Here is a 21,905-nt window from a genome sequence, read left to right on the forward strand (position 1 = left end):
GTGCTTTATAATCTGTTCAACTCACAGATTAATAGGGGTCAGCTCTCAGTCAAAAAGAAAGCTCTCCCTTCCAGTTAATAAGTGATATATATAACTTGTGTATGGCATTTAAACTCTGTCATACTTCCATACATAAATGTGGTTTAAGATTATGTGGTTGATTATGTATCTGTGACAATATTAACTTACATTACTTACATTATCTAGTGTCATTAGCCAAAATAGACAGATGTCACAGATATTTCATAACCACAACTTTAACAGCTAAAGTTGTAAAAGGATCCTGTAACATTTGTGGCACAAACAAACCTTAATAAAAGCCTTTTTCAGTCAAATGGTTACCCCTGTAATGTGTTTGTTTTTTTAAACAGTATGTTTTTCCATATGGTTCATATTATTATATAACCTACATGATTAAACAATCAAAACAATATGATTCAACAATTAAAACCATGGGACAATTTCAAAAAGTAGCATTAATTACTGAATTATTATGTTATACTTAATGCTAGGGTCGTTAGGGAGTTAGTGTAGAACAAATTACCTAATTAATGTTTATTATTAAAACATAAACAGCTGAACTATCAACATATGACTGTAGTCTCTACCAATCAACGAGCTCCTCTAGACCATTTAAAAACGAAGTGCCGGTCAGCGCGCAACGATCTAGTGGGTGTGTTCGATTAGAAAACCCAACGTACCGTCTGTAACGGCTATTCTTTCGGTTAAGCCGGGCGGGGCAAGGAAGAGCCTTATCTCTTCATTTGTGAACGGACTCATCTCAGTACACCAGCGCGCTAAAACGGTGAGCAAATCAAACTCGCCCAACAAGGGGAGCGATCATCTGTGAGGAAACCACGGAATCAATAAACTAAATAATTCGTAACTAAAGAGTATTGTGCTCACAAAGTGTGGACCATGTGAAAGAAAACTCTAGTGTAGTTTATTCAAGACGGTATTAAAGTAGATTTAAAAGACGTTTAAGTCGTTTTCTCTATCCAAACACAGTCCATTAAGCGGATAACTCATTAAAAACTGATATGAACACGCACCATACGAGCTGTATCGGTGCACTTACAAGCAGGCAGTATTGGCGTGTGAAATAAAACCTAAATTGTGAGATACAACCACAGAAATGGCTGTAGCCTAAATAATCCGTGCGTGTCTACTTTTTGAGGCGGAGGTGCACGGCCCCTGGCTGTCACCCTCTCGTCTCCCAACTAGATAATTCGTCTTTGAGTTCAATGAGTGGAGAGTGGACATGAACTGATAGACAGAAATACACAGCGAGCATATTTGGCGTGAGGAAGCCCTTCAAATATATTTCAGCTGCAGTCATAACGAAGATGCAACGATGACTCAACCTCAGCTGAATGAGTTCATTCCCCCTCCGGAGTGCCCTGTTTTTGAGCCCAGCTGGGAGGAATTTGCCGACCCTTTTGCGTACATCAACAAAATCCGACCCATTGCAGAGAAAACTGGCATCTGCAAGGTCCGACCGCCGCCTGTAAGTATTTCTACATTTATTTTTATTTTATTTAACACGTATTCGAGGTTATTCTGCGTGTTGTGCTGGCCTCAAGCTGCTCTTGATAATTTAGCAGGCAAAGTTGTGTTTTTAGACAGGTTTCAACATGGCGGATTGCGGCTCCTGAGTTGAATTGTCAGCTAGCCTGAGCTCGGAGTGTGTTGTGTTTAGCTACAACGATAGTGAGCCACTCTCAGGCTATCAGGAGGGAAAATCTGTGTCCTGGTGAAGTTTTTAACCACCAAACGGACAGATGTGTGTTTCTTCCAACAGTCAGCCTACAGGGCATGATTTCTAAAAATAATTCAAACGCTGAAGTTTGCCTGTATGCAAATATAATGGAAAGTGTTTACGTTAGCGCAGAATGAAACGCTTCCTGGACTGGGCGCACGGAAATGGCTCTCCAAGATTCAAACTAGTGAATTGACCACCTATTTTTCAAACACTCGGATGAATGTATGGTCTAACTTTTTCGGATTTGTCGGATTTGTCCAGCTAGCGTTGATCAGGCCTGTTTTAAAGCTGCAGTTGTCTGACATCTAACGCTGGGAAACGTTACGTACGTGCTCGGTGACCAACTGTTTATGGAGAGAAGGGTCGCTTTAACACCGAGCTGCACGGACACTCAGTTTTTAACACACTTTTATCATGTCTACGCCTAAAACCTACTTCTATACCATCAACAACACATTGTTAACAACGTTAGTTTGTTAGCTAAGTATTTTACACTTGCTGTGTAACGTTTATATCGTTATTATGACTCTCGGACGTCTTACATAATACTCTCTTTTTCTAATTGGATGATTATTCTTCCATAATCCACACCTCCACAAGAGAGAAAAGTCTTTCAGGAGGGAAATGAGATGAAATATTCAGATTTTCTCCTCCAAAATGATTACCTAATTTCTCATATTTTATGATGGGAGAGGCCAGATACCTTTTTTATTCAAGGGTGTGCCCAAGCTTACACGCAAATTAGATAAAGGGCAGCTTGAATAAATGATAATATCATGACTGGTCTTTCTTGCAGTCATCAGTGTGTCAGTTTAAAAGCATTAAGGTCCTGGATGGAAATTGTTTTCTCTGCTCTGTGTGCCAACAGATAGCATTTTCAGTAGAAATAAGGAAGCTGTAAAAGCACATTTTGTTTGGTTTAACACGGCGGAGAGAGCTGAATGGGCAGAGATATAATCCAAAAAAGGGTGGGTGGGGGAACGCTTGTCCGAAAAAGAAAGCCACATTTAAAGGGCATGGCTGAAAATTCACAGCTCATGTAAACAATAGAGGACAGTGCTGATCTGTCCTCGCATGGCATCGTACAAGGAACTGATGGTTGTCCTGTTGATTGAATTGTAGTCTAAAATGCATATCTTAAGAGATTTTTATCATTTAGAAATATCTGAGAGGCAAAGCTCTGCTCTCCAGCCTGAATAGCTTGAACATCTCACTGCAAGTCGTTCATATTTACTGCCATCTTTATGACCACCATTTAAAATACAGGGTAATTCCTTTTTAAACTGAAGGATATGGTGGCTCTTTTACTGTATGGTCTTAAGTTAAAAAACAATGCCTGCCTTTATTGTATATTCTGGTATCTATTTAAAACTGATTAATGTGTTTTGTTTTTTAAGTCAAACGCCTCCATTTGTACAGTACTGTGTTAGCACCATTGTGTGCAGTCCTGTGACATGCACAATTTCCTATTAACATTCGGATCAAAATGTGGCTCCAGGGTGTTGTGTGGGCCAAACAAACCAGCAAATACACTGAAATCCTTCGGCAATGTGAATCTGAGCTCTTGAGAGTGTATTTCTACTCAGGCAAATCTCTAAAGTTTTAACACTGGCTTTGTGTGTTTGCATAAGAAGACAGCACTGGGCATCCTGGAGGCTTAGATGGTGAAGGTACACACTGTGTACATGTAACATCCTACATTTGCCCTGAGATCTCCTATTCTATGTCTCCTTTTTCTCTCCTTTTTTTCTTGTATAAACAAACACAGAACGTTAATTCAGATATCGCACTAAAACCTGTTTTTGATCAGGGCGCACAGTCAGTATTTTCTCTATGGTTTAACACGGGTCACATTTTGACTGCAGATGTCAGTAGCACATATGCAAATGATTTTCAGTGATATCTTAAGGCTGCTCGTGGTTAACTTCTCACCGCTCCTATTTGTCATTATGTATTTGGCAGAAGGCTGGTCTTGTTCTGACCAAAATTGCCCTTGTAATCTTGACTGTTGTGGTCAGACTTGCGTGTGAAGGATGGTCAAAAAACCCGGTGCGGTTCCATATGTTTGAAAGCGATTGTTTTTCTTTTGTGCCAGGACATTTGTGGGTCTAATCCAGCTTTGTCTACGGATGATAAGGTGGTGTTAATGCAGCTATTGTTGTCCCTACTCTGACCAGCATTTCCATCCTAGTAAGAAAAAAGAGCTTGTCCAGACCAAGTAAATCTTGTGTGTAGCATTTATATGTTGAGTGGTAATCCCACACTGACACAGCACATAGTAGGTGGTCAGTTAAAATAAAAAGAAGACTGAATGACATGTTTCTGTACCATTTTAAGAAATACTGTGGTAGGTTAAGTTTTAATTAGAACCATGGCTGTAACCTAATTTCCAGGCCCAGTTGAGGTGGGTCCCATGATCAGTTTACACATCCGATCTTACATGCTAATTTGGCACAGTCCCATTTCAAGATGTGAACTTTGAGATTTGAAATCAAAACTTAGACCATATCTTCATTTTGTTATGATGCACATGTAATAATAACTTGATATATCTCCACAAATGACTGTACGAAGAGTGAATGAAAAATGCTTCAATATGTCATTAAAATCAAATAAAAAATGTGTATTCCAATATTTCAAATCCAGTTGTAGATATTGCTTATGAGCAATGTACAGCCCCTGCTTGGTTTGTCTGATTTAGACTGATATTTAAATTATAATCAGTTATTTCTGAAAGCCTAAACACAGAATCTGAGACTTTAAAGAAAGAGTTATTATATGAGAGCATGCCTGGTTGTACATATTTTGAGTTTATAGATTTATTCAGAGTTTATAGATTGCTGTGTCTTTGCACACAACAGAAACGGTGTTTGGTAGTTTCTGGGATGAATGACATGTTAAGAGTTTTGTTTCTACTGCTAACAATTCTTTAGCTACCAAGTAACAGTTCAACCATGTGGGTCTGTGACAGTCTCCCATTATCAGCTTCATTTTGGCTTCATGATAGCACACTTTCTATCACACTCAAGGGCACATTTTCACAAGTTTCTCTCATTTGTAAACATTCTCACTCATGACAAATCAGCAGGAGTGTGGTGTCACACATTTAATGATGTAAAACTGAGATCATCTTGCTGACTCTTGAGCTTCAACCTGCCTCCATTTTCTCTAGGCTTGCAGGAAGTTGTGTGGTCTAGCATGAGTACAGTAGGTTTGTTTTCAAAGGATTGTGCAAGTGCATTAATATCAGACGTGTGAGTGTTTAGTCTGTCAGTGACACAGTTGGTGTAGTTGACTCGACAGGCAGCAGTGTGGGATTTTTGTGTGTGTTGTGGAATCAAAAAAAACACACAAGTTTGATATCATCCCTCACATTGCCATGCAGTTGAATATAAATCTGTTATTCTGGTTGTTTACCATGTAGCTTTGTGCATGCAAAACACATCATATAAAGCTACAAAGAAATGTATTAGATTACTAGTATTGACCAACCTGATTCCCTGTGCACAGCATCTTTGCATGTTTGCACACACTATGACTTCCTGTAGGTCTGCATTTAATAATAGTCTGTTGGCTTACTAGAAGAACTGCAGTCTCCTCGATATTCAGACTGCCTTAGTTTTAGATTGTTTTACTCCTTAATGACTTCAGCATGCTTGCAAAGAGGATCAGAGGTTAAATGATAAATTATCACAATGAAGGAACAAGAAAGCAGCAGGTATTTTCCTGTTAATTTGTCACCAAGAACACAATTGTATTATATTCTAAACTGTATTAAAAAGAGAAATCTGAATGATTCAATGAGTTCAAATAAAAGAAATAACAACAATAACAACAATAACAATTATTGATTCCAAGAAATAGTTTATTTAAGGTCAATCCCACATACAGGCCCACTATTGCACAAAATCTGCGGCTGAAATAAGTTCACAACAAAAACTAAACAATGTATTCTGTTTGAGTAACATTTGCTAAAAATTACATTGCAAGCTGCAATTTTTTTGAAAATGAAAATTTGTATGCATGACCTGTTTTTATAAAGTTGTAAGTCGTCAATGTAATCAAATGTCTTGGACCTGCAAGTCATGCTGAGGAGGTCTGAAAATAATGAGAGACTGACTTGACACATTGTTGGTTTTGTTGACAAAAATCTAACACAATGCCAGCCCTATCCTCGAAGGAGGCTTGTTTTGAAAGGTTTGACTTAAAGTACCCATCATTCCCATGGGACCTTGTTGTACATGATGTACATTTGGTTTCAAAGGCATCTGTGTCAGTGTGATCATCAAAGATATGGAGTGATGTTGCTTAATGTTGTTTGTTTTTATTTTAATTCTCTCAGGACTGGCAGCCACCATTTGCCTGTGATGTTGACAGACTGAAATTCACACCACGGATACAAAGACTTAATGAGTTGGAGGTACATTCATTTAGTATGTTTAGACACATAAATTGCAGTGTGTGTGCATATGGGGTATTTGATGAGTCAATTGATGATTTTATGCTGGCAAGAAGTTCTTGTTACATTGTTTGCATCTTTATCCATTTTTCAAAACCAATTTCGATCTAAAAAATGCATCAAAATATTTGATAAATCCTTGTGAAGCTGTTTAGTTGTCAGATTTGCGGTGAGATCTGTCTTTCAGCCACAAATTATGTTAGGTGTGACTACAGTAAGTCAAGAAAAGCGTGTTTGAAGATAAGATTACCTTAACAGTTTCTCTAAAATGGGCAGGATAAAGGTCACGGTTAATTTGACTTTTTTCTACGTCTTGAGAACTTTAGTCATGATAAGGAATAACCAATGAATTGTTTAATTCAAAACATTAACTTTTATTTTATTGTGCTTTTAGGCTCAGACCAGAGTTAAGCTCAACTTCCTGGATCAAATAGCAAAATTCTGGGAGCTTCAAGGATGCACTCTGAAAATCCCTCATGTGGAAAGAAAGATTTTGGATCTTTACCAGCTGAATAAGGTACGTGTGGGCTGGGTGTGAAATAAGGACTCGCTAGAGATCACTATTTATCAATGTGTATTCACAATAAAATAGTTATTTACGTATGGATATAAAACAGCCTTCTGAATATATCATCTCTGTCTTTCCAAGCTGGTGAATGAAGAAGGAGGCTTCGATGCAGTCTGCAGGGAGCGGCGCTGGACAAAGATCTCTGTCAAGATGGGCTTTGCTCCAGGCAAAGCTATTGGCTCCCATCTGCGGGCACACTATGAGAGGATCCTCTACCCATATAACTTGTTCCAGACTGGAGACAATCTGCCTGTACGTCAAATTGCTTATGTTTTCTTTTCTCAGTTGACAGCAGTGGGTAGAATCGTCTTTCACAGTTGAGTGGATGTTTATTGGAAGAGTTAATAGTCCTTTTAAGGGCCATTTGGAAGCTACACACTTTATTATTATAAACTCAAAGGTACTGAATAGAACTCATTTTGTACCAGCCCAACACACACTGTGTTGTTATGATAGTTGAGTATTGTAATTTTGGAAAATCTTTATTTTAAAGTGGTGCTTTGACAGTAGTCTTAATTTGGTACTGACAACAGTCTCAGTGCCAGATATTGACTGTTTAGTCTCTTACTGAGGCATCTTAGTCACAGTTGTCTGCAGTGCTGATGAAGCAGCGAGACAGCTATTAAAAGACAGCGAGTTTGTTTAATTTGGGCTGTTAGTGCCACTATCTTCAGAGGTTGGACACAAAACGGGGGGGCATTTTTAGACCCAGTATTACATTAATGCAATCAAAAAAGCATCAACAATCACAATACAGTCAAATCAACATCTTTTGAAAGATTCATTGAAAGATTCATTATGACAAGGTGTGGAGAGGTTCTCTTTAAGGAAGGCTCTTGTATTGGATTGCATCTTGTCCAACAAGTGTGTGAGATATTGTCTTAGATGTCTGCCATTAGAGGCAAGATCTTTTAAATTCAGTCTCCTTATACGGGCATAGTCAGATACCTGAATAATCGTAAAATATTTTGCCACAGAAAAGGCTTTGTTTGTACGTCATATCAACATCCTCTGTTTGGGCCTTTTTTTTAATCTATTCATCATCACAGTTTTTTTTTGTCTTTGTCTGATATTGTTTGAGTGTGTGTGTGTGTGTGTGTTCTGTTCACTTGGCTTCAATGCAGGTTAAAAAAGAGAGCCTTTGTAGCTTTTTCTTTTACTTGTTTTTAGTCACTTTGATCACATTTGCCTCCTTCTCTTTGCAGAAGGCCACCTTGACCAATGACACTAAAGATAAGGAGTACACCCCTCACGACCTGCCGCAGCGGCAGTCTGTCCAGCCCCAGGAGACCTGCAGCATCGCTCGCAGAGCGAAACGAATGAGATCAGAAGTGAGTCTGGACTCTCCCTCTGTTCTCTGCCATTGTCACTTGTGCCATGTTTTATTCATTTTGTGTATTTTATGCGAATGTGTTTTTGTAAAGCTGGATGTTTAAGTAAATATGCAATCCACACACATGGAACATAGGAAGACCCGCTGATAGTAATCTGTATTGTGAATGTGGCCATTTTGCATTTTAAGAGTCGAGCCACATATTTTTCCCGCCGGTTGTCTCATCTGTTTTGTTCTCACTTGTCTCGCTGTGACTCCAACAGAGAGGCTATGTCAAAACTGAACCTGGGGAAATTTGTGAGAATCGACCCAATCTCAGGAGGAGGATGGGAACGTATTCTGCCAAACCAGAACCTGGTAAGAACCAAACAAAGGAAAGGGGATTGTGTTGCTGAAAATGATTGACATTACTGGAGGATTTTAAAGCTTCCATTGAATCTTCTTGCATATCTTTTAGTGAGGATGGCAATCACTGAGGTGAAGAAGGAGCCCATTAAACACGAGGATCCAACAGATTATGAAGAAACTGTATTAAATAAGATAAATAAACCTCCTACGAGTAAAGTAAGTAGATTGTTTGTTTGGTGTTAAAATTTAGGCTTACATCACTATTGTTTCAATATGGTGCAGATAAAGTGTTTTTTCATGTTGTAGTAGTTTGCACATCACAGACAAAGGCAGCACTCACAGTTGTTCTGTCTCGTTAGGTGGACCAGTACATGTGCCTGGTATGTGGAAGTGGGACTGCTGAGGACCGCCTGCTGTTGTGTGACGGCTGTGACGACAGCTATCACATCTTCTGTCTGATCCCTCCCCTCCACGATGTTCCCAAAGGCGACTGGAGGTGTCCCAAGTGCCTGGCTCAGGTGAGCTGCAAGCCCTCCACCCTCAGGGAGCTACATCCTGCCAGAAAAGCATATAATTGGGAACAAGAGTGTAACCATCTGTCAGATATCTATCTAAAAATGTAACACAACTCAAAGTGGGTTTCTGAATTTTATATTGCATATTCTTTTGTTACAGGAATGCGGCAAACCTGCTGTTGCTTTTGGCTTTGAGCAGGCCGGCAGGAGCTACACCCTCCAATCTTTTGGAGACATGGCCGATTCCTTCAAGTCTGATTATTTCAACATGCCAGTTCATGTAAGTCTCACTGACATCCAAGTAGGCAACATGTTTTTGGTGGTGATGACACTCATCCAGATCACTGGTTCACATGTGGTGGGTTATCTATTACCATTTACTGATTTTAATGGGTCAATGGGTTGGAAATCTAGAGATAAAAGTTGCTCTTTCTCTCATGTGCATGAAGGTTTATCCAAAATATGCACAATTATACGCATAAAGAGATGACACATGGTGATAGAGATACTGGGGATACTGACATGAATAATAATGTCTATTAATAGATTATAGATTATTTTCCTAAAACTCTAAGCTACTGTTAACGTTGCTATAGCTTAATGTTAGACCTAAACAGTAGTAGTTGTTGTTTTAGTTGTGTAATAAATGTGCTTGTTTATAAAACCATCAAACACACAAAATATTTAATAATTTAGAATTTGTCAATTCATATGACAAACATGTTTTGTGAGACATGAGGCAGATTTGGAAGATCTTCGAGGAAAACGGTCCTGGACTCTCTGTCACGTCTTTTTATGATGTTGGTCTGCAACAAAGAAATGCTTTGATGACCCACTTCCAGAGAGAGTCCTGCTGTCTTAAAAGATGTTGCGCACACACACACACACACACACACACACGCACAGTGAAAGAGGTGAAGAGGTTAAAGGGCGGGCAGAGAAAAGGCCTTGTGAGTGACGGGTGTGAGACTGAAAATTTTGTCGAGCTGAATTCCTGAAAGGGATGTCGTTCTTGTCATGGGTCCCTGCAGACACTTTCTGACATGTTGGTAGAAACACTGAAATAATCTGATTATACTTGTCATTAAACTATCTTTGGTTTGTAGATTTCTTTTAATGCAGCACATGATCACACCGTCTTCCTGTGTGTTTTAGATGGTTCCTACTGAGCTCGTGGAGAAGGAGTTCTGGCGTCTTGTCAGCACCATTGAGGAGGATGTCACTGTGGAGTACGGAGCAGACATCGCCTCCAAGGAGTTTGGGAGTGGTTTCCCTGTGAGGAACAGCCATTTTGAAGTCTCTCCTGAGGATGAGGTACAATCTGTCGGCTGTTATGGGGATGATTAATAATGTTTGTCTACAGTCAAAGTGCATATCTAAAATATGCACACTTATTTTCTTTTTTACATTGTGTATATTTTGGATTTGCATCTCATTGATATGTTATGCTACCTTGTACTGTAACTGCTGCAGTAATTTCCCTTTAGAATAAATTAAATTCTATCTTTAACTAAATTCACTGAACTTGAACCAAAAATACGTCTCTCTGTCTCACTCTGAGGAAAAAAAAGGTGGTTATGGGGTTGTTTACCTCCACAACCTTCAAAGATTGATCTGTCTTTGTTATAAACAAAACAAAACATGCCCAACCACAATACCTCATTAACAATGATCATCAAAGCAGAAATAGCTTCTAAAAAAAGATGTTGGGTTTTTAACATTCTTGACTCCTTCATTCAACCCCTCTAGAAGTAAACTGAGATGCTGTTGTTCCTAACACACAGTACACAAGCCATGTTTTATTTATCTTTTAATGAAAATCAAAAATTGTCTCAATCTTGTGTCATGTTTCCTATTTTTCCTATACTATGTTCGTGGTAACGATAATTTTCAAGGTATTTGTATTGAAGTTAAAAATACCAATATCGTGACAACACTTCGGGGAAACTTGGGAAAATGAACAACACTGGTATTACTGTATGTTCTGATCAGTTTTCCCAGTGAGAGCCATTGTAATGCCAGCTGGTCAGGGCTGTATTTGAGTAAGAAGTGGATTGTTGAGACCTGTCTGTGACCCGCAGCATTACCTAAGCAGCGGCTGGAACCTGAACAACATGCCAGTGCTGGACTCCTCGGTGCTGACTCACGTTACAGCCGACATCTGTGGGATGAAGTTACCCTGGCTGTATGTGGGCATGTGCTTCTCCTCCTTCTGCTGGCACATTGAAGACCACTGGAGCTACTCCATAAACTACCTTCACTGGTAGAGTGCCCTTTCTAAACTGAAGTCTGACTTTCTTACACGAGGAACCATTTGATGTTTGTTCAGTGTTTCTCAGTAACAGTTTTGACCATATGTGCAGGGGGGAGCCAAAGACGTGGTACGGGGCCCCTGGTTACGCTGCAGAGCACCTCGAGTCGGTCATGAAGAATCTGGCACCGGAGCTGTTTGAGTCCCAGCCAGACCTCCTTCACCAGCTGGTCACCATCATGAATCCCAACACGCTGATGAACAACGGTGTCCCGGTAACCTGTTCACTGTTGCGCTCATTTATTAATCATCACATTTAAATGTCTGACAGCTGGATCTCAATCCACCGAGTCCACCAGAGAATTCCCTGCATGTAAATATCACAGATCACAGTTGCACAGAAGTTTTTGCAGCAGATATAAATCATATACTCTGCTCCTCTGGCATCAGCAAATCATAAACATGTTGCACTTCTTACACAAATCTTACGTGTGGATTACATAATAAAACTTGATACAAATTTGTGATGAAAACAAACAAGACAGCAGAACTTTGCTGGTTGTCGGTCCATCTTTACAACAAATGTTGATTGTAAAATTGGGGACTTGCAAACATGTACAGCTTGTAATTTGTCATTCTCTTCTTACTAATGTGTCTTATAGATCTATCGCACCAACCAATGTGCAGGCGAGTTTGTCATCACTTTCCCCAGAGCTTACCACAGCGGATTCAACCAGGGTTTCAACTTTGCTGAAGCTGTCAACTTCTGCACCATGGACTGGGTAAGAAGATCTGTTATCACTCTCTAATCACACGCAGTTATTTTTATACTTGTGTTGGCTCAAATATCATACCTTTTTTCAATAAAGATTTTGCTATAGATTCATGGTCATGGTGTTACCAGCAGTAACAACAACAACAAAGTATGCCAAAAATAATTGGTAGAAAACAAAAGTGGCTAAAAATCTCCTAATAATAACTTGATGTGTAAAGCGCAAAGCAATTATACATTTTCTCACTCATTAGTTCCTACTTGTCCATTGCTCCTTAAAGGGGCTCTGTGTAACTTCTGTCTTGTGTTGAAAGCTGTTAGTTTATGTTGGCGGGCCCGACTTGTAAACTAACATGGGCTACTGTTGCTCACTGTTCATGGAGTGAGAAAAGGCACTTCAATGTGCATAAAGTCACATCCTTTGGACTGTTGTAGAAAATCCAACCTGAGTCCTTCACATAGAAATCCACAGTCCAGCAGCATTAAACAACTTAAACTAATCATCCACAGGCTTGTAGGTAACGGAGAGAGACGGGGAAGGTCACATTTTTCATGTCACTTTACGTTCTGCTCACATATGGCCAATGAAAATGTGATTAATACATGTATATTGCTACAGATTGTTACATGGAGCCCCTTTAACTCAAACTCGACTGTATATTTTCTGACAGATGCCCATTGGCCGCAAGTGTGTGTCACACTATCGCGAGCTGAGCAGGTACTGTGTCTTCTCCCATGATGAGATGGTTTGTAACATCGCCGCTAAAGTGGACGAGATGGATGTCGAACTGGTGGCGACGGTGCAGAAGGAGATGGCCATCATGGTTGATGAAGAAGAAGTGTTAAGACAGAAGATTACCAAGATGGTGACTAGCTCTTATAAGGATCTGTGGTTTTTTATACATTTTTTTTTTTTTTTCATTAATTCAGTAGATATACAGAGTTCAACAATGCAGGATAGACAATAGTTTTAGTATTTCAGCACATATAACAGACATCCAGGAGGTTAAGTGCAAATTGTTGTCTCATATGCTTTGATATGTGGAGTTTCACATCACAGCAAACAGTTAATGGGACACAGTGAGTTGACTTTCTCTATTGTCTTGCAAGAAAACACATTTGATTAATGCAGATTGTTAGAATTTGAGGTCTGACTGCCGTTATTTTTTTCATTTTGTTTATTAGTACCTTAATGATGTGTCATCGGGGATCAATTAGAGAAAACTTTGAACATTTGAAGCCATTTGTCATAATGGAAGATTTAGATCAGGAGACTTTATTTCTCTGCACATCTGTCTTATTTCCATCTTCTGTCTCCTCTGAAGCTCTAATGACTGTAAATTTGGATCCCCAGGGTGTGGTGCATTCTCGACAAGTTGATTATGAATTGCTCCCAGACGAGGAGCAGCAGTGCTGTAAGTGTCGGACCACCTGCTACCTGTCTGGTATCACCTGTGCCTGCAGTCCTGGCAAGATGGTTTGCCTGTACCACGCCCAGGACCTGTGCTCCTGTCCTCATAGCAACCTCACACTCAAGTGAGTCTTCAGTAACCACAGCAACTAAACACACATTGTTTGGTTTTTACCACTATTAACAGCTAAAGGCTACGTTTATCCGGTTGTTCCTGAATGCTGTCCTAAAAGGAACTATGTAGTTATATTTTAAATTTGAAAAAAGTAGTTCAGGAAAAAAAAATTACTTACAAAATGACATACTGTGACCACAATTATAACCACATGAACACAAATAAATCATGCGCAAACACAGTTGAATATTTTACGAGAATCAAACTTGGCAGCTTCCCTCAAGTGTACAAAGGGTCAAATAAACATGCGACTAAACTGAGCTACTGAGAACTGTGAAACATGCAGTACACAGAATCTACTCTGGTGCATCAGTTTTCAATTTTTGTCAGCTATGAAATATTTCTATCACTGAAATGTGCAGTTAATAAGTCAGTGAAATGGGCATATGTAATTCAAAAAGCAAAAGTCAAAAATACAAAAACGGAATCACAATGAACATTTATTACCTCCATGTTTGACATTCAGGGCTCAAGCCCTTCTTCAGTCTTGAGCCAGAAACACCACACATTAGGGTAATCCATTTTCAAAGAAGCATTATGTAGTGTGCAGTCTGTTTTTTTGTTATTTTTGTTATATACAATCGTTCATTCAATCATTAGTTATAGTTTTATAGTAAACGTTGTTAACACGTATGAAAAGCAGCTGTTGAATGCAAAAAGAAAAAACTTAATTCCAAAATAAATTCAAATAAAAGTGTAATTTTACATTAGTAATAGGTAGAAAAGATTCGACTCTTTATTGAACCTCTACACATTTCAATAATAATTGTATATCCATTGCTCTGTTGTGTCTTTCCCTGCAGTTACAAGTTTACACTGGATGAGTTGTATCCCATGAGGGCAGCAGTGACGCAGCGTGCAGAGTCCTATAAAGAATGGATCTCTACTGTGCAGGAGATCGTGGAGAACAAAGGAAACAAGAAGAGAGGTTAGTCAAAGCAAAACAATGTCTGTACTATAAAACTCAGTCATCCCAAAGTATGCCCTTGACCACCCTCTTACTTCGCAATCGCTACTGTGTCAGCTGACCACACTGTATTATATAATATGCTTTCTAAGAATTTGTACTGCTTTCTGGTCAGGTTTGGAAGAGCTTCACGGCCTGGTGGAGCAGGCAGAGACGAAGGAATTCCCAAAAAACAGCCTCTTGGATCAGCTGTGCACAGTCACCTCAGAGGCTGATAAAGTCGCTGCGATGGCACAACAGCTTCTTAACGGAAAGAGGCAGACGAGGTACAAGAAGAGATTTGACAGTATTCTCTCCCAGTATGAGTGAATTCAAATGAAATAGTGCTCTACAACGTCCTGTCGTCTTTATGAACCGACATCAACCCATAACACCATGAATAATCCCATCTATTAATATCAACTGTGTTGACTCCAGTTTGTTTTATAAGCCTGCCCCCAGTTATCCTTATTATTGTCATTGACTCCATTGTCTCATTATAAGAGGTAGTTCAGCTCATTAACTCTTTCCATTAAACTTTCTAGACAAAACTGTCAGAATACAGACCTTTATTTCCAAGCAGCCAGCACTGCAGTTTGACAAGCTTTTCTTTTCTTTTTTGTTTTTTTAATTTTAGCTGTTTCATTTAATTGAGTTGTTTTTTCAAACCACTGAGCAAATTCTTTGGGTATTTTAGGTATCGTTCTGGAGGGGGAAAGTCTCAAAACCAAAACGAGTTGACTATAGAGGAGCTGAGATCTTTTGTCCGACAGTTCGACAGCCTGCCGTGCAGCATCCGTCAGGCTCCTTTACTGAAGGTTAGTTTTACACATTAATCTCCTTCATGAGTTCACTTTACATTATTTATGACTACCTTAATCTTTATTTAAAGTTGAAGTGGTTACTTTGAAAAATCAGCACAAATAAAGCTTTTAACACTTTTCTGTGTGATCACACTTTCACTTGAAGTCTAGCATCGTCTCAATGTTTAGTGAGATTTGCACAGTTTTTGAGTGAAGTCTGGTCCCAGTATTCAAATGTCAGTCCCTAAATGCCTGTTGAATGTGACCTCCCAGGACCTGTTGACTCGGGTGGATGACTTCCAGCAGCGCAGTGAACGTCTCCTCTCTGATGAGTCACCCAGCCCGCTGGAGCTGCAGGAGCTGCTGGATGTGAGCCTTGGCCTGGACGTTGAGCTGCCTCAGCTGCCCCTGCTGAGGGAGAGGCTGGAGCAGGCCCGCTGGCTGGAGGGGGTGCAGCAGGCCAGCAGCCGGCCAGAGAGCCTCTGTCTGGACACCATGAGGAGGCTGATAGACCAGGGCGTGGGCTTGGCCCCTCACAGCTCCGTGGAAAGAGCCATGGCTCGTCTGCAGGAGCTGCTGACGGTGTCGGAGCAGTGGGAGGAGCGGGCGCTCAGCCTCATGGAAGCCAGGTGAGGAAATTGAGGTTGCATTTCTATTATTTTCCAAAACACAGTTTCCAGAGCTTTGATTTTTTTTGTCTCCCTTGTAGTGGTTTTGGTGGAGAAAAAAACACTGATGAACTACTCATGATCCATTTACCAGGTTCTGAGTCAGATACCAGAACTTTTGATCTCAGTGCTAAATCATTTTTGTCCTTACCATTTTTCAAGTTATTACCTTTTGAATATAAAGATAATCTTCTGAAATGTTGGCAATAGAGCTGCAGCAATTAATCAAATCATTCATTTTGTGGACAAAACCAGACATTTGAGGACATCATGTTGGGCTTTTAGACACACTTCTTAAACAGTGGTGTCAGATGTGAAGTGAAAATGTGAATCATTTTGAACTTCAGGCAGTGCAGAGTGAAATGTGCCAAGTCTGCAGAGCTGAATCATTGTGGATAAAGGGGATCAAGGTGTTGTGACAGTGCTTAACCCACTAATGGCTCGATAGGAACTACACGATGTACAGCAGCAGACTCTGAGCACCTCATGTGATGTTTGATGTTGATATAAATGTCTTTTTACAAAAAATTCAAAACTGAAACAAAAAGATAAACCAACACTCTTAACATCAGACATGAAATAAAATCTGAGCATTGTATTAACTAAAGCTCATGTCACTTCACAGGCCGTATCACAGCATGGACACACTCGAAGCTGCTTTACAGGAAGTAGAGAACATCCCTGCCTATCTGCCCAACTGTCTGCAGCTGAAAGATGTCGTCACCAAAGCCAAGAAATGGCTTCATGAAGCGGAAGCACTGCAGGTGAAATATACTTCAGATTAAGCCTGTGAATCTTCTCAGCACTGAACACTTGGTGGTCAGAGATGGTTGAGTTTGGACTTTAAATCTTGTGTGCTTGCAGCTCGGGGGACGTATTCCTGTGCTGGACAACCTCTCTGAGCTGGTTCTCAGAGCAGAGGGCATCCCGGTGAAGCTCGACCCGCTGAGTCGACTGGAGGCTCTCATCAGTGACGTTCAGACCTGGAAAGAGAGCGCAGGGAAGACATTCCTACTGAGAAACTCCCCTTTCTCTCTCCTCGAGGTAAACACATAATCAAATGTGTGCTCATTTTAAAGCTGTTGTTAGGACCAACAAATAATATGTTGCGTTTATGTTTTCAGGTGCTTTGCCCGAGATGTGACGTAGGAGCTGGGCATCAGAAGTCGAGATCTAAAAAAGCAAAAGAAACGACACAGATCATTAAGAAATCTTCGACAAAACTGGAGACTCTGTGTGACGTGGAGAGAGCTCTCTCTGAGAGCAAGGACTCTGCCTCTGCTGTGAGTGAAGCTGAATGTTATGGTTTCTCACAGAAACAAATTTAAGTGAGGTTGCCAAAAAAACATTTCTCATGATTGCAACTAAATGCATTTTTCTTCTTGTGTTTACAGTTACATATTTTTCTAAATTTACAAATTTAGAAACAAGTGAAATGCTACACTATTTTCACATCCAACTTAATTAAAAGAAAAACCGACAACTGCCAAAAGTTGACTGTAACTGCATAAAGTCCAATGAACACTGAGTTTGCTCATTAAATGCATTACTCAAAATACACACAAAAATAAAAATGTAATCCCAATTTACCCTCTTTGGCATATTTCTCCCTGGTAGTTGTCTCTTTGTATCTGTTATCAATCATAAACATTCAACTGTTTCAACGCACTGTGGTGTGTTACTTTGATAGCTGCAATTACAACAGTGGGTCATGAGACATAATCTGCGGTCATATTATAAATTGAGACTGTTCGATTAAATTTTCTTTCTTCACAGATGGCCACGCTCGCTGAAGTCCGCCAGAGGGAGATGGAGATCTTGTTGGCTCTGCGTGCTTCGAATGAGTCCAAGCTTCTTCCTGCTGAGAACTGTTGTGCACTTACTGTATGTGTTTGCCAAAAGGCACCTTCGGGTGACATGATGCAGTGCGAGCTCTGTCAAGAAGTGTTCCACTGCGGCTGCGTTACAACGACCGCAGAGATCGAGTACGGCCAAGCCTGGCTTTGCCCGCTTTGCCAGCGGTCGAGGAAACCCCCTCTGGACAAGGTGCTGCCCCTGTTAGCTTCACTGCAGAGGATCAGGGTTCGACTGCCCGAGGGGGACGCCCTCCGCTTCCTCATCGAGAGGACGGTGCGATGGCAGCACAGAGTTCAGCAGGCCTGCACAGAGGGAGTGCTGGAGAAGGTGTCAAAGATGGTGCGTGGAAACAAATGTTGTGACATTTGCTAGATGCCGTTGTAGACCCACAGATCATTGTCAAACATACTGAACTTAATTGTTTCTTGTTTCAGGGGCGAGTTGGACACAGAGTATCTTCACATCTGACTCAGGAAATAAATGGTTCACTTTTTCATATAGAGCACCAGTCTCTTCCTCTCCAGGGTCAGTATTAACACTTTAAGCACTTTGTATCTACACATACTGTGCATGATTTCTTTTATCTCACCTCTGAACTGCTCGTCATGTTTGTCACAGTTCTCGGCCCTGAGCTGGAGGAGCTGATGGTGGAGGGATTCCTGCTGCAGGTCACTCTGCCTGAAACCGAGCAGCTGTACAGATACCTGCTGTACAAACTGTCCCCGCGGCCCTCTCATAGCTCCCCCTCTGAGGACCACACAGAACAGGACCAACCTTCTCCAAAAGGGAGCAGCCACCACAAAAAGGTAAAGACAAAATACATGTATTTTTTGCGGATTATATTCTCAATTGCACTTGATACATAATCACTTCTTTGTTCTCTTATTTATTGTCATGCAGAACAGAGATTCCAGTCTGCAGAAGGAGGCAGTTAACGGTCAGAGCAAAAGGACCAAGCGGCGTAAGGAGAGCTCCGACTCTCAGCACAGCGAGAAGGCCAAGAAGTGTCGCAAAAAGAAGTCAAAGAAAAGCAAAGAGAGGAGTGAAGAAACCAAGAGGACGAGTTCTCCCACACACACAGTGTCGGACCCTGCTCCTTCAGATTCAGAGGAGGACTACTCGCTGTGTGCTGCACCATGGTGCCGAGAGCCAGAGGGCGACGAGGTGGGTTTTATAGCAGTCTTCTACATATATACTAAATGCATTTGTGGGTTTGTTGCTGATTTATGGTTTTGTTTTGTTCAAGTTGACAACATGCAAAGTGATGATGGTACAAGAAAAAACATTTAAAACATTTTTGTTTCCCCGTCTTGCTGCTTTTCAGGTAAACTGGGTCCAGTGTGACGGCAGCTGCAATCAGTGGTTCCACCAGGTCTGTGTAGGACTGTCGGCAGAGCGAGCAGAGAGGGAGGACTATGTTTGCATAAGCTGCACACAGCCAGACTACGACCGAGGAAAATGAAGACCAAAAAGTGACTTTTTGAAGGATCAGCTGTTTTGTTGCAAGCCGCAGCACTTAACGTGCACACCTGAACTCTGTGTGCCCTGTGGCTTCTCCCCTTTACCTTCTGGCTTGCCCTTAGTGACCATGGTGCTATTCACTGTTTTTTCCAGAGTTACGAAAGACTTCTGTCACTGTTTTTCGTCACACGGTTGGTTTTTCAGCCAATCAACTAATCCTTTCTGAACCTTTCCGAGACTTGATGCAGATGTACAAAATGGCAAAACGTTTCAAGAACCAACAGCGCAGGGATTTTTCAACCAAAAAAAAAAAAAGTCAATTTGACATCACATTTTAGAACTGCTCTTTTTTTTTTTTTTTTACATGCATCTGAACAATGTGAAACTTATCTTTCTCTTGTAGAGTAAATATTATTTATCTAAGCAATAACTGAACTGATTAATTGAGGTTCAGTTTTCACCTGAGCTATATTTGTGCTTAGTAATTCTTTGATAGAAGGCCCTCTTGAAGCAAAAACCCTGAAGAATTCACTTTATGAATCCTATGATATTACACAGTTCAATTAAGATTTGTGAACAGAAATCACTTGAATCAGAAACTAGAGAGCAACGACCGTATGTCTGAGCTTGTTGACCTAAAATGTACAAATATTTGCACCTGAATATTTGCCCACTTCCCTTAACAAATCACTGACTTTGACATAAAGTCTGGTTCCTTTCGGCGCTGTCTGCGGATGAAATAAAGAGTCCTGGATCTGTTGTTACTGGGTGAGACTTGATCACGTTCACAAAATAAGATGAACTGTCCGACATCAAAGGAATGTACATTTTGTTTGAGGGTGGAGTTTCCCTTTATGGTTTAGGATGAAAATATTGTGTTGGATTTAGATTTAACACAGACTGTGTGATTTATTTGCCATGGGTATATGACCTTTTTCTGCTCCTTTGGGTAAATAATATAATTAATATGTTGCAGTTTGCATTATAAAATAAAAATGTTTGTTCCCATGTGCCTGGGCTCGTCAATCCTCCTCTTATACAGTGCCAAAACAGTGACCTCAGATTTCGGTATCGAAAAAACAACAACAAAATGTCTGGAGAGTTCCAGGATGTTCCAGAAAGTAATCTGCATCACAGAAGTTGGAGAAAACATTATGGCCAACAAATTTCCCTCCTGTTGGCCCGAGCGTCTCGCAGTCCTCAGTGCACCACACTTTCATGCTTCATTTTGGCCTCAACGACACACTTGAGAGGGAACTTGGCCACACAGAAGGACTTGTGAAACCAAGAGACGCCCAAATGCTCCTCCGGCAAGCTCAAAATCCAATGAAGCGTCCCATTGAAACAAAAATAAACTGACCAAACACCCACACACAAGTCTGTCCTATATCTGTGCAACAAATTAGTGAATCCCTTCCAACTGCATCGCTCAGTGCATTGAGGAAAAAGTGGTCTACTAGTTATTGCTCCATATGTGATACTTAAGAGTGCACGTGGCGTTAAGGAAAAATAATAAGGCATGTAAACAACTGAGGTGTTAAATATTATTTATACACTTTCAACTTCAGAGAAAATGTGAAGGATGGTTTAGTGCTGTCCAGCTCGTACTGGACGAGCACTTCTTCCTCCACTTCACTGTCGCTGTGGCTTCTCTCCTCCTGTCCAGTCTGAGCTGAGCTCACTGCACCCTCCTCATCCTCACTGCTGTGCTTTTGCCGCTTTTTGCCCCAGAAGTGTTGCTTCTTCTTCTTTTTAAGGGCAAGCTCCTGAAAATGTAAGAACAGTAAATATTTATTTCACATCTGAAGGCAAATTCTGAAACAAGCTGTGAGAATCTGGGTGTCACACACCGACTTGACCTTTTGCAGATCGTTCTCAAAGACGGCACTCATCTTGTCAGATGCTTTGGTCCAGATAGCTCGGACTCTTTCTGTCTTTTCTTTCTGTGCATGCAGACTTTCTTGAAGAGCAGAGATTTCCTTTTCGTTCTCTCTGACAGTTTCTTCTCTCTGCTCGCATGCATCCTGGCCTGCTTTTCTGGCCTTTAAAGCCTCTTCCAACCTTTGGATTTCCTGTTTGGCCATGTGCAGCGTTCTGCACAGTTTTCTCTGTAGCCATTTATATTCATTCAGCAGCTTTTTGTTTTCTTCCTTCAGAGCAGTGTTTCCCAAAGACGGCTTTAGATCGTCTTCTTCAGCTGAGAGAAGAGCTTGTGTGAGCGAGTGCACGTCTGAGCTGGGAGGCACTCCTGCAGGTGGAGCGTACTGCTGCGGCCTGACATGTTGGGAAGTGTTGCCAGCCAACCCTCTACCAAATTCACTCTAGTTGAAAGTATAATTGACCGTAGTTGACCGGTTTCTGTCAGCAGATGTTCTGAGTGTAACTAAACCTATTTGTTGGTTTGTTGAGACAGTTCCAGCATGTATACAACTGTATTAATATTTCTTATCAGCACTTCAGAGGTTCGTAAAGATTGCAGATTACTTACAACCTCTATAAATTAAACAGCTTCATGGCGTATTGTGGAAAAAAAAAATGTGTCTTACTAGTTGAGATAAAAAAAAAAACACAATCAA

General features: G+C 40.6%; 1 protein-coding gene and 1 long non-coding RNA gene across 2 annotated transcripts; one reads left to right on the top strand and one right to left on the bottom strand.

Moving 5' to 3' along the window:
* Nucleotides 1–1,202: 1,202 nt before the first annotated feature.
* Nucleotides 1,203–20,339, top strand: kdm5ba (lysine demethylase 5Ba). Its single transcript, XM_084347755.1, has 27 exons — nt 1,203–1,507; nt 6,105–6,182; nt 6,616–6,738; nt 6,871–7,041; nt 7,995–8,120; nt 8,386–8,479; nt 8,580–8,686; nt 8,830–8,988; nt 9,146–9,265; nt 10,141–10,299; nt 11,067–11,248; nt 11,349–11,511; nt 11,899–12,018; nt 12,680–12,874; nt 13,363–13,544; nt 14,398–14,522; nt 14,677–14,827; nt 15,238–15,358; nt 15,617–15,972; nt 16,637–16,775; nt 16,876–17,055; nt 17,136–17,294; nt 17,788–18,207; nt 18,303–18,393; nt 18,487–18,674; nt 18,769–19,032; nt 19,193–20,339. Exons 1-27 carry the CDS (start codon nt 1,355–1,357, stop codon nt 19,328–19,330), a joined length of 4,464 nt encoding a protein of 1,487 aa, XP_084203881.1. The 5' UTR covers nt 1,203–1,354; the 3' UTR covers nt 19,331–20,339.
* Nucleotides 20,340–20,859: 520 nt separating this feature from the next.
* Nucleotides 20,860–21,520, bottom strand: LOC311255045. The gene is made up of 2 exons (XR_014622313.1): nt 21,180–21,520; nt 20,860–21,095 (listed from the first exon to the last, which is right to left on the bottom strand). It is a non-coding gene; the product is annotated as an uncharacterized lncRNA (long non-coding RNA).
* Between the last annotated feature and the right edge of the window lie 385 nt (nt 21,521–21,905).

This window comes from Pagrus pagrus (assembly GCF_965226575.1).
Source record: "Pagrus pagrus genome assembly, chromosome: 3".
NCBI lineage: Eukaryota > Metazoa > Chordata > Actinopteri > Spariformes > Sparidae > Pagrus > Pagrus pagrus.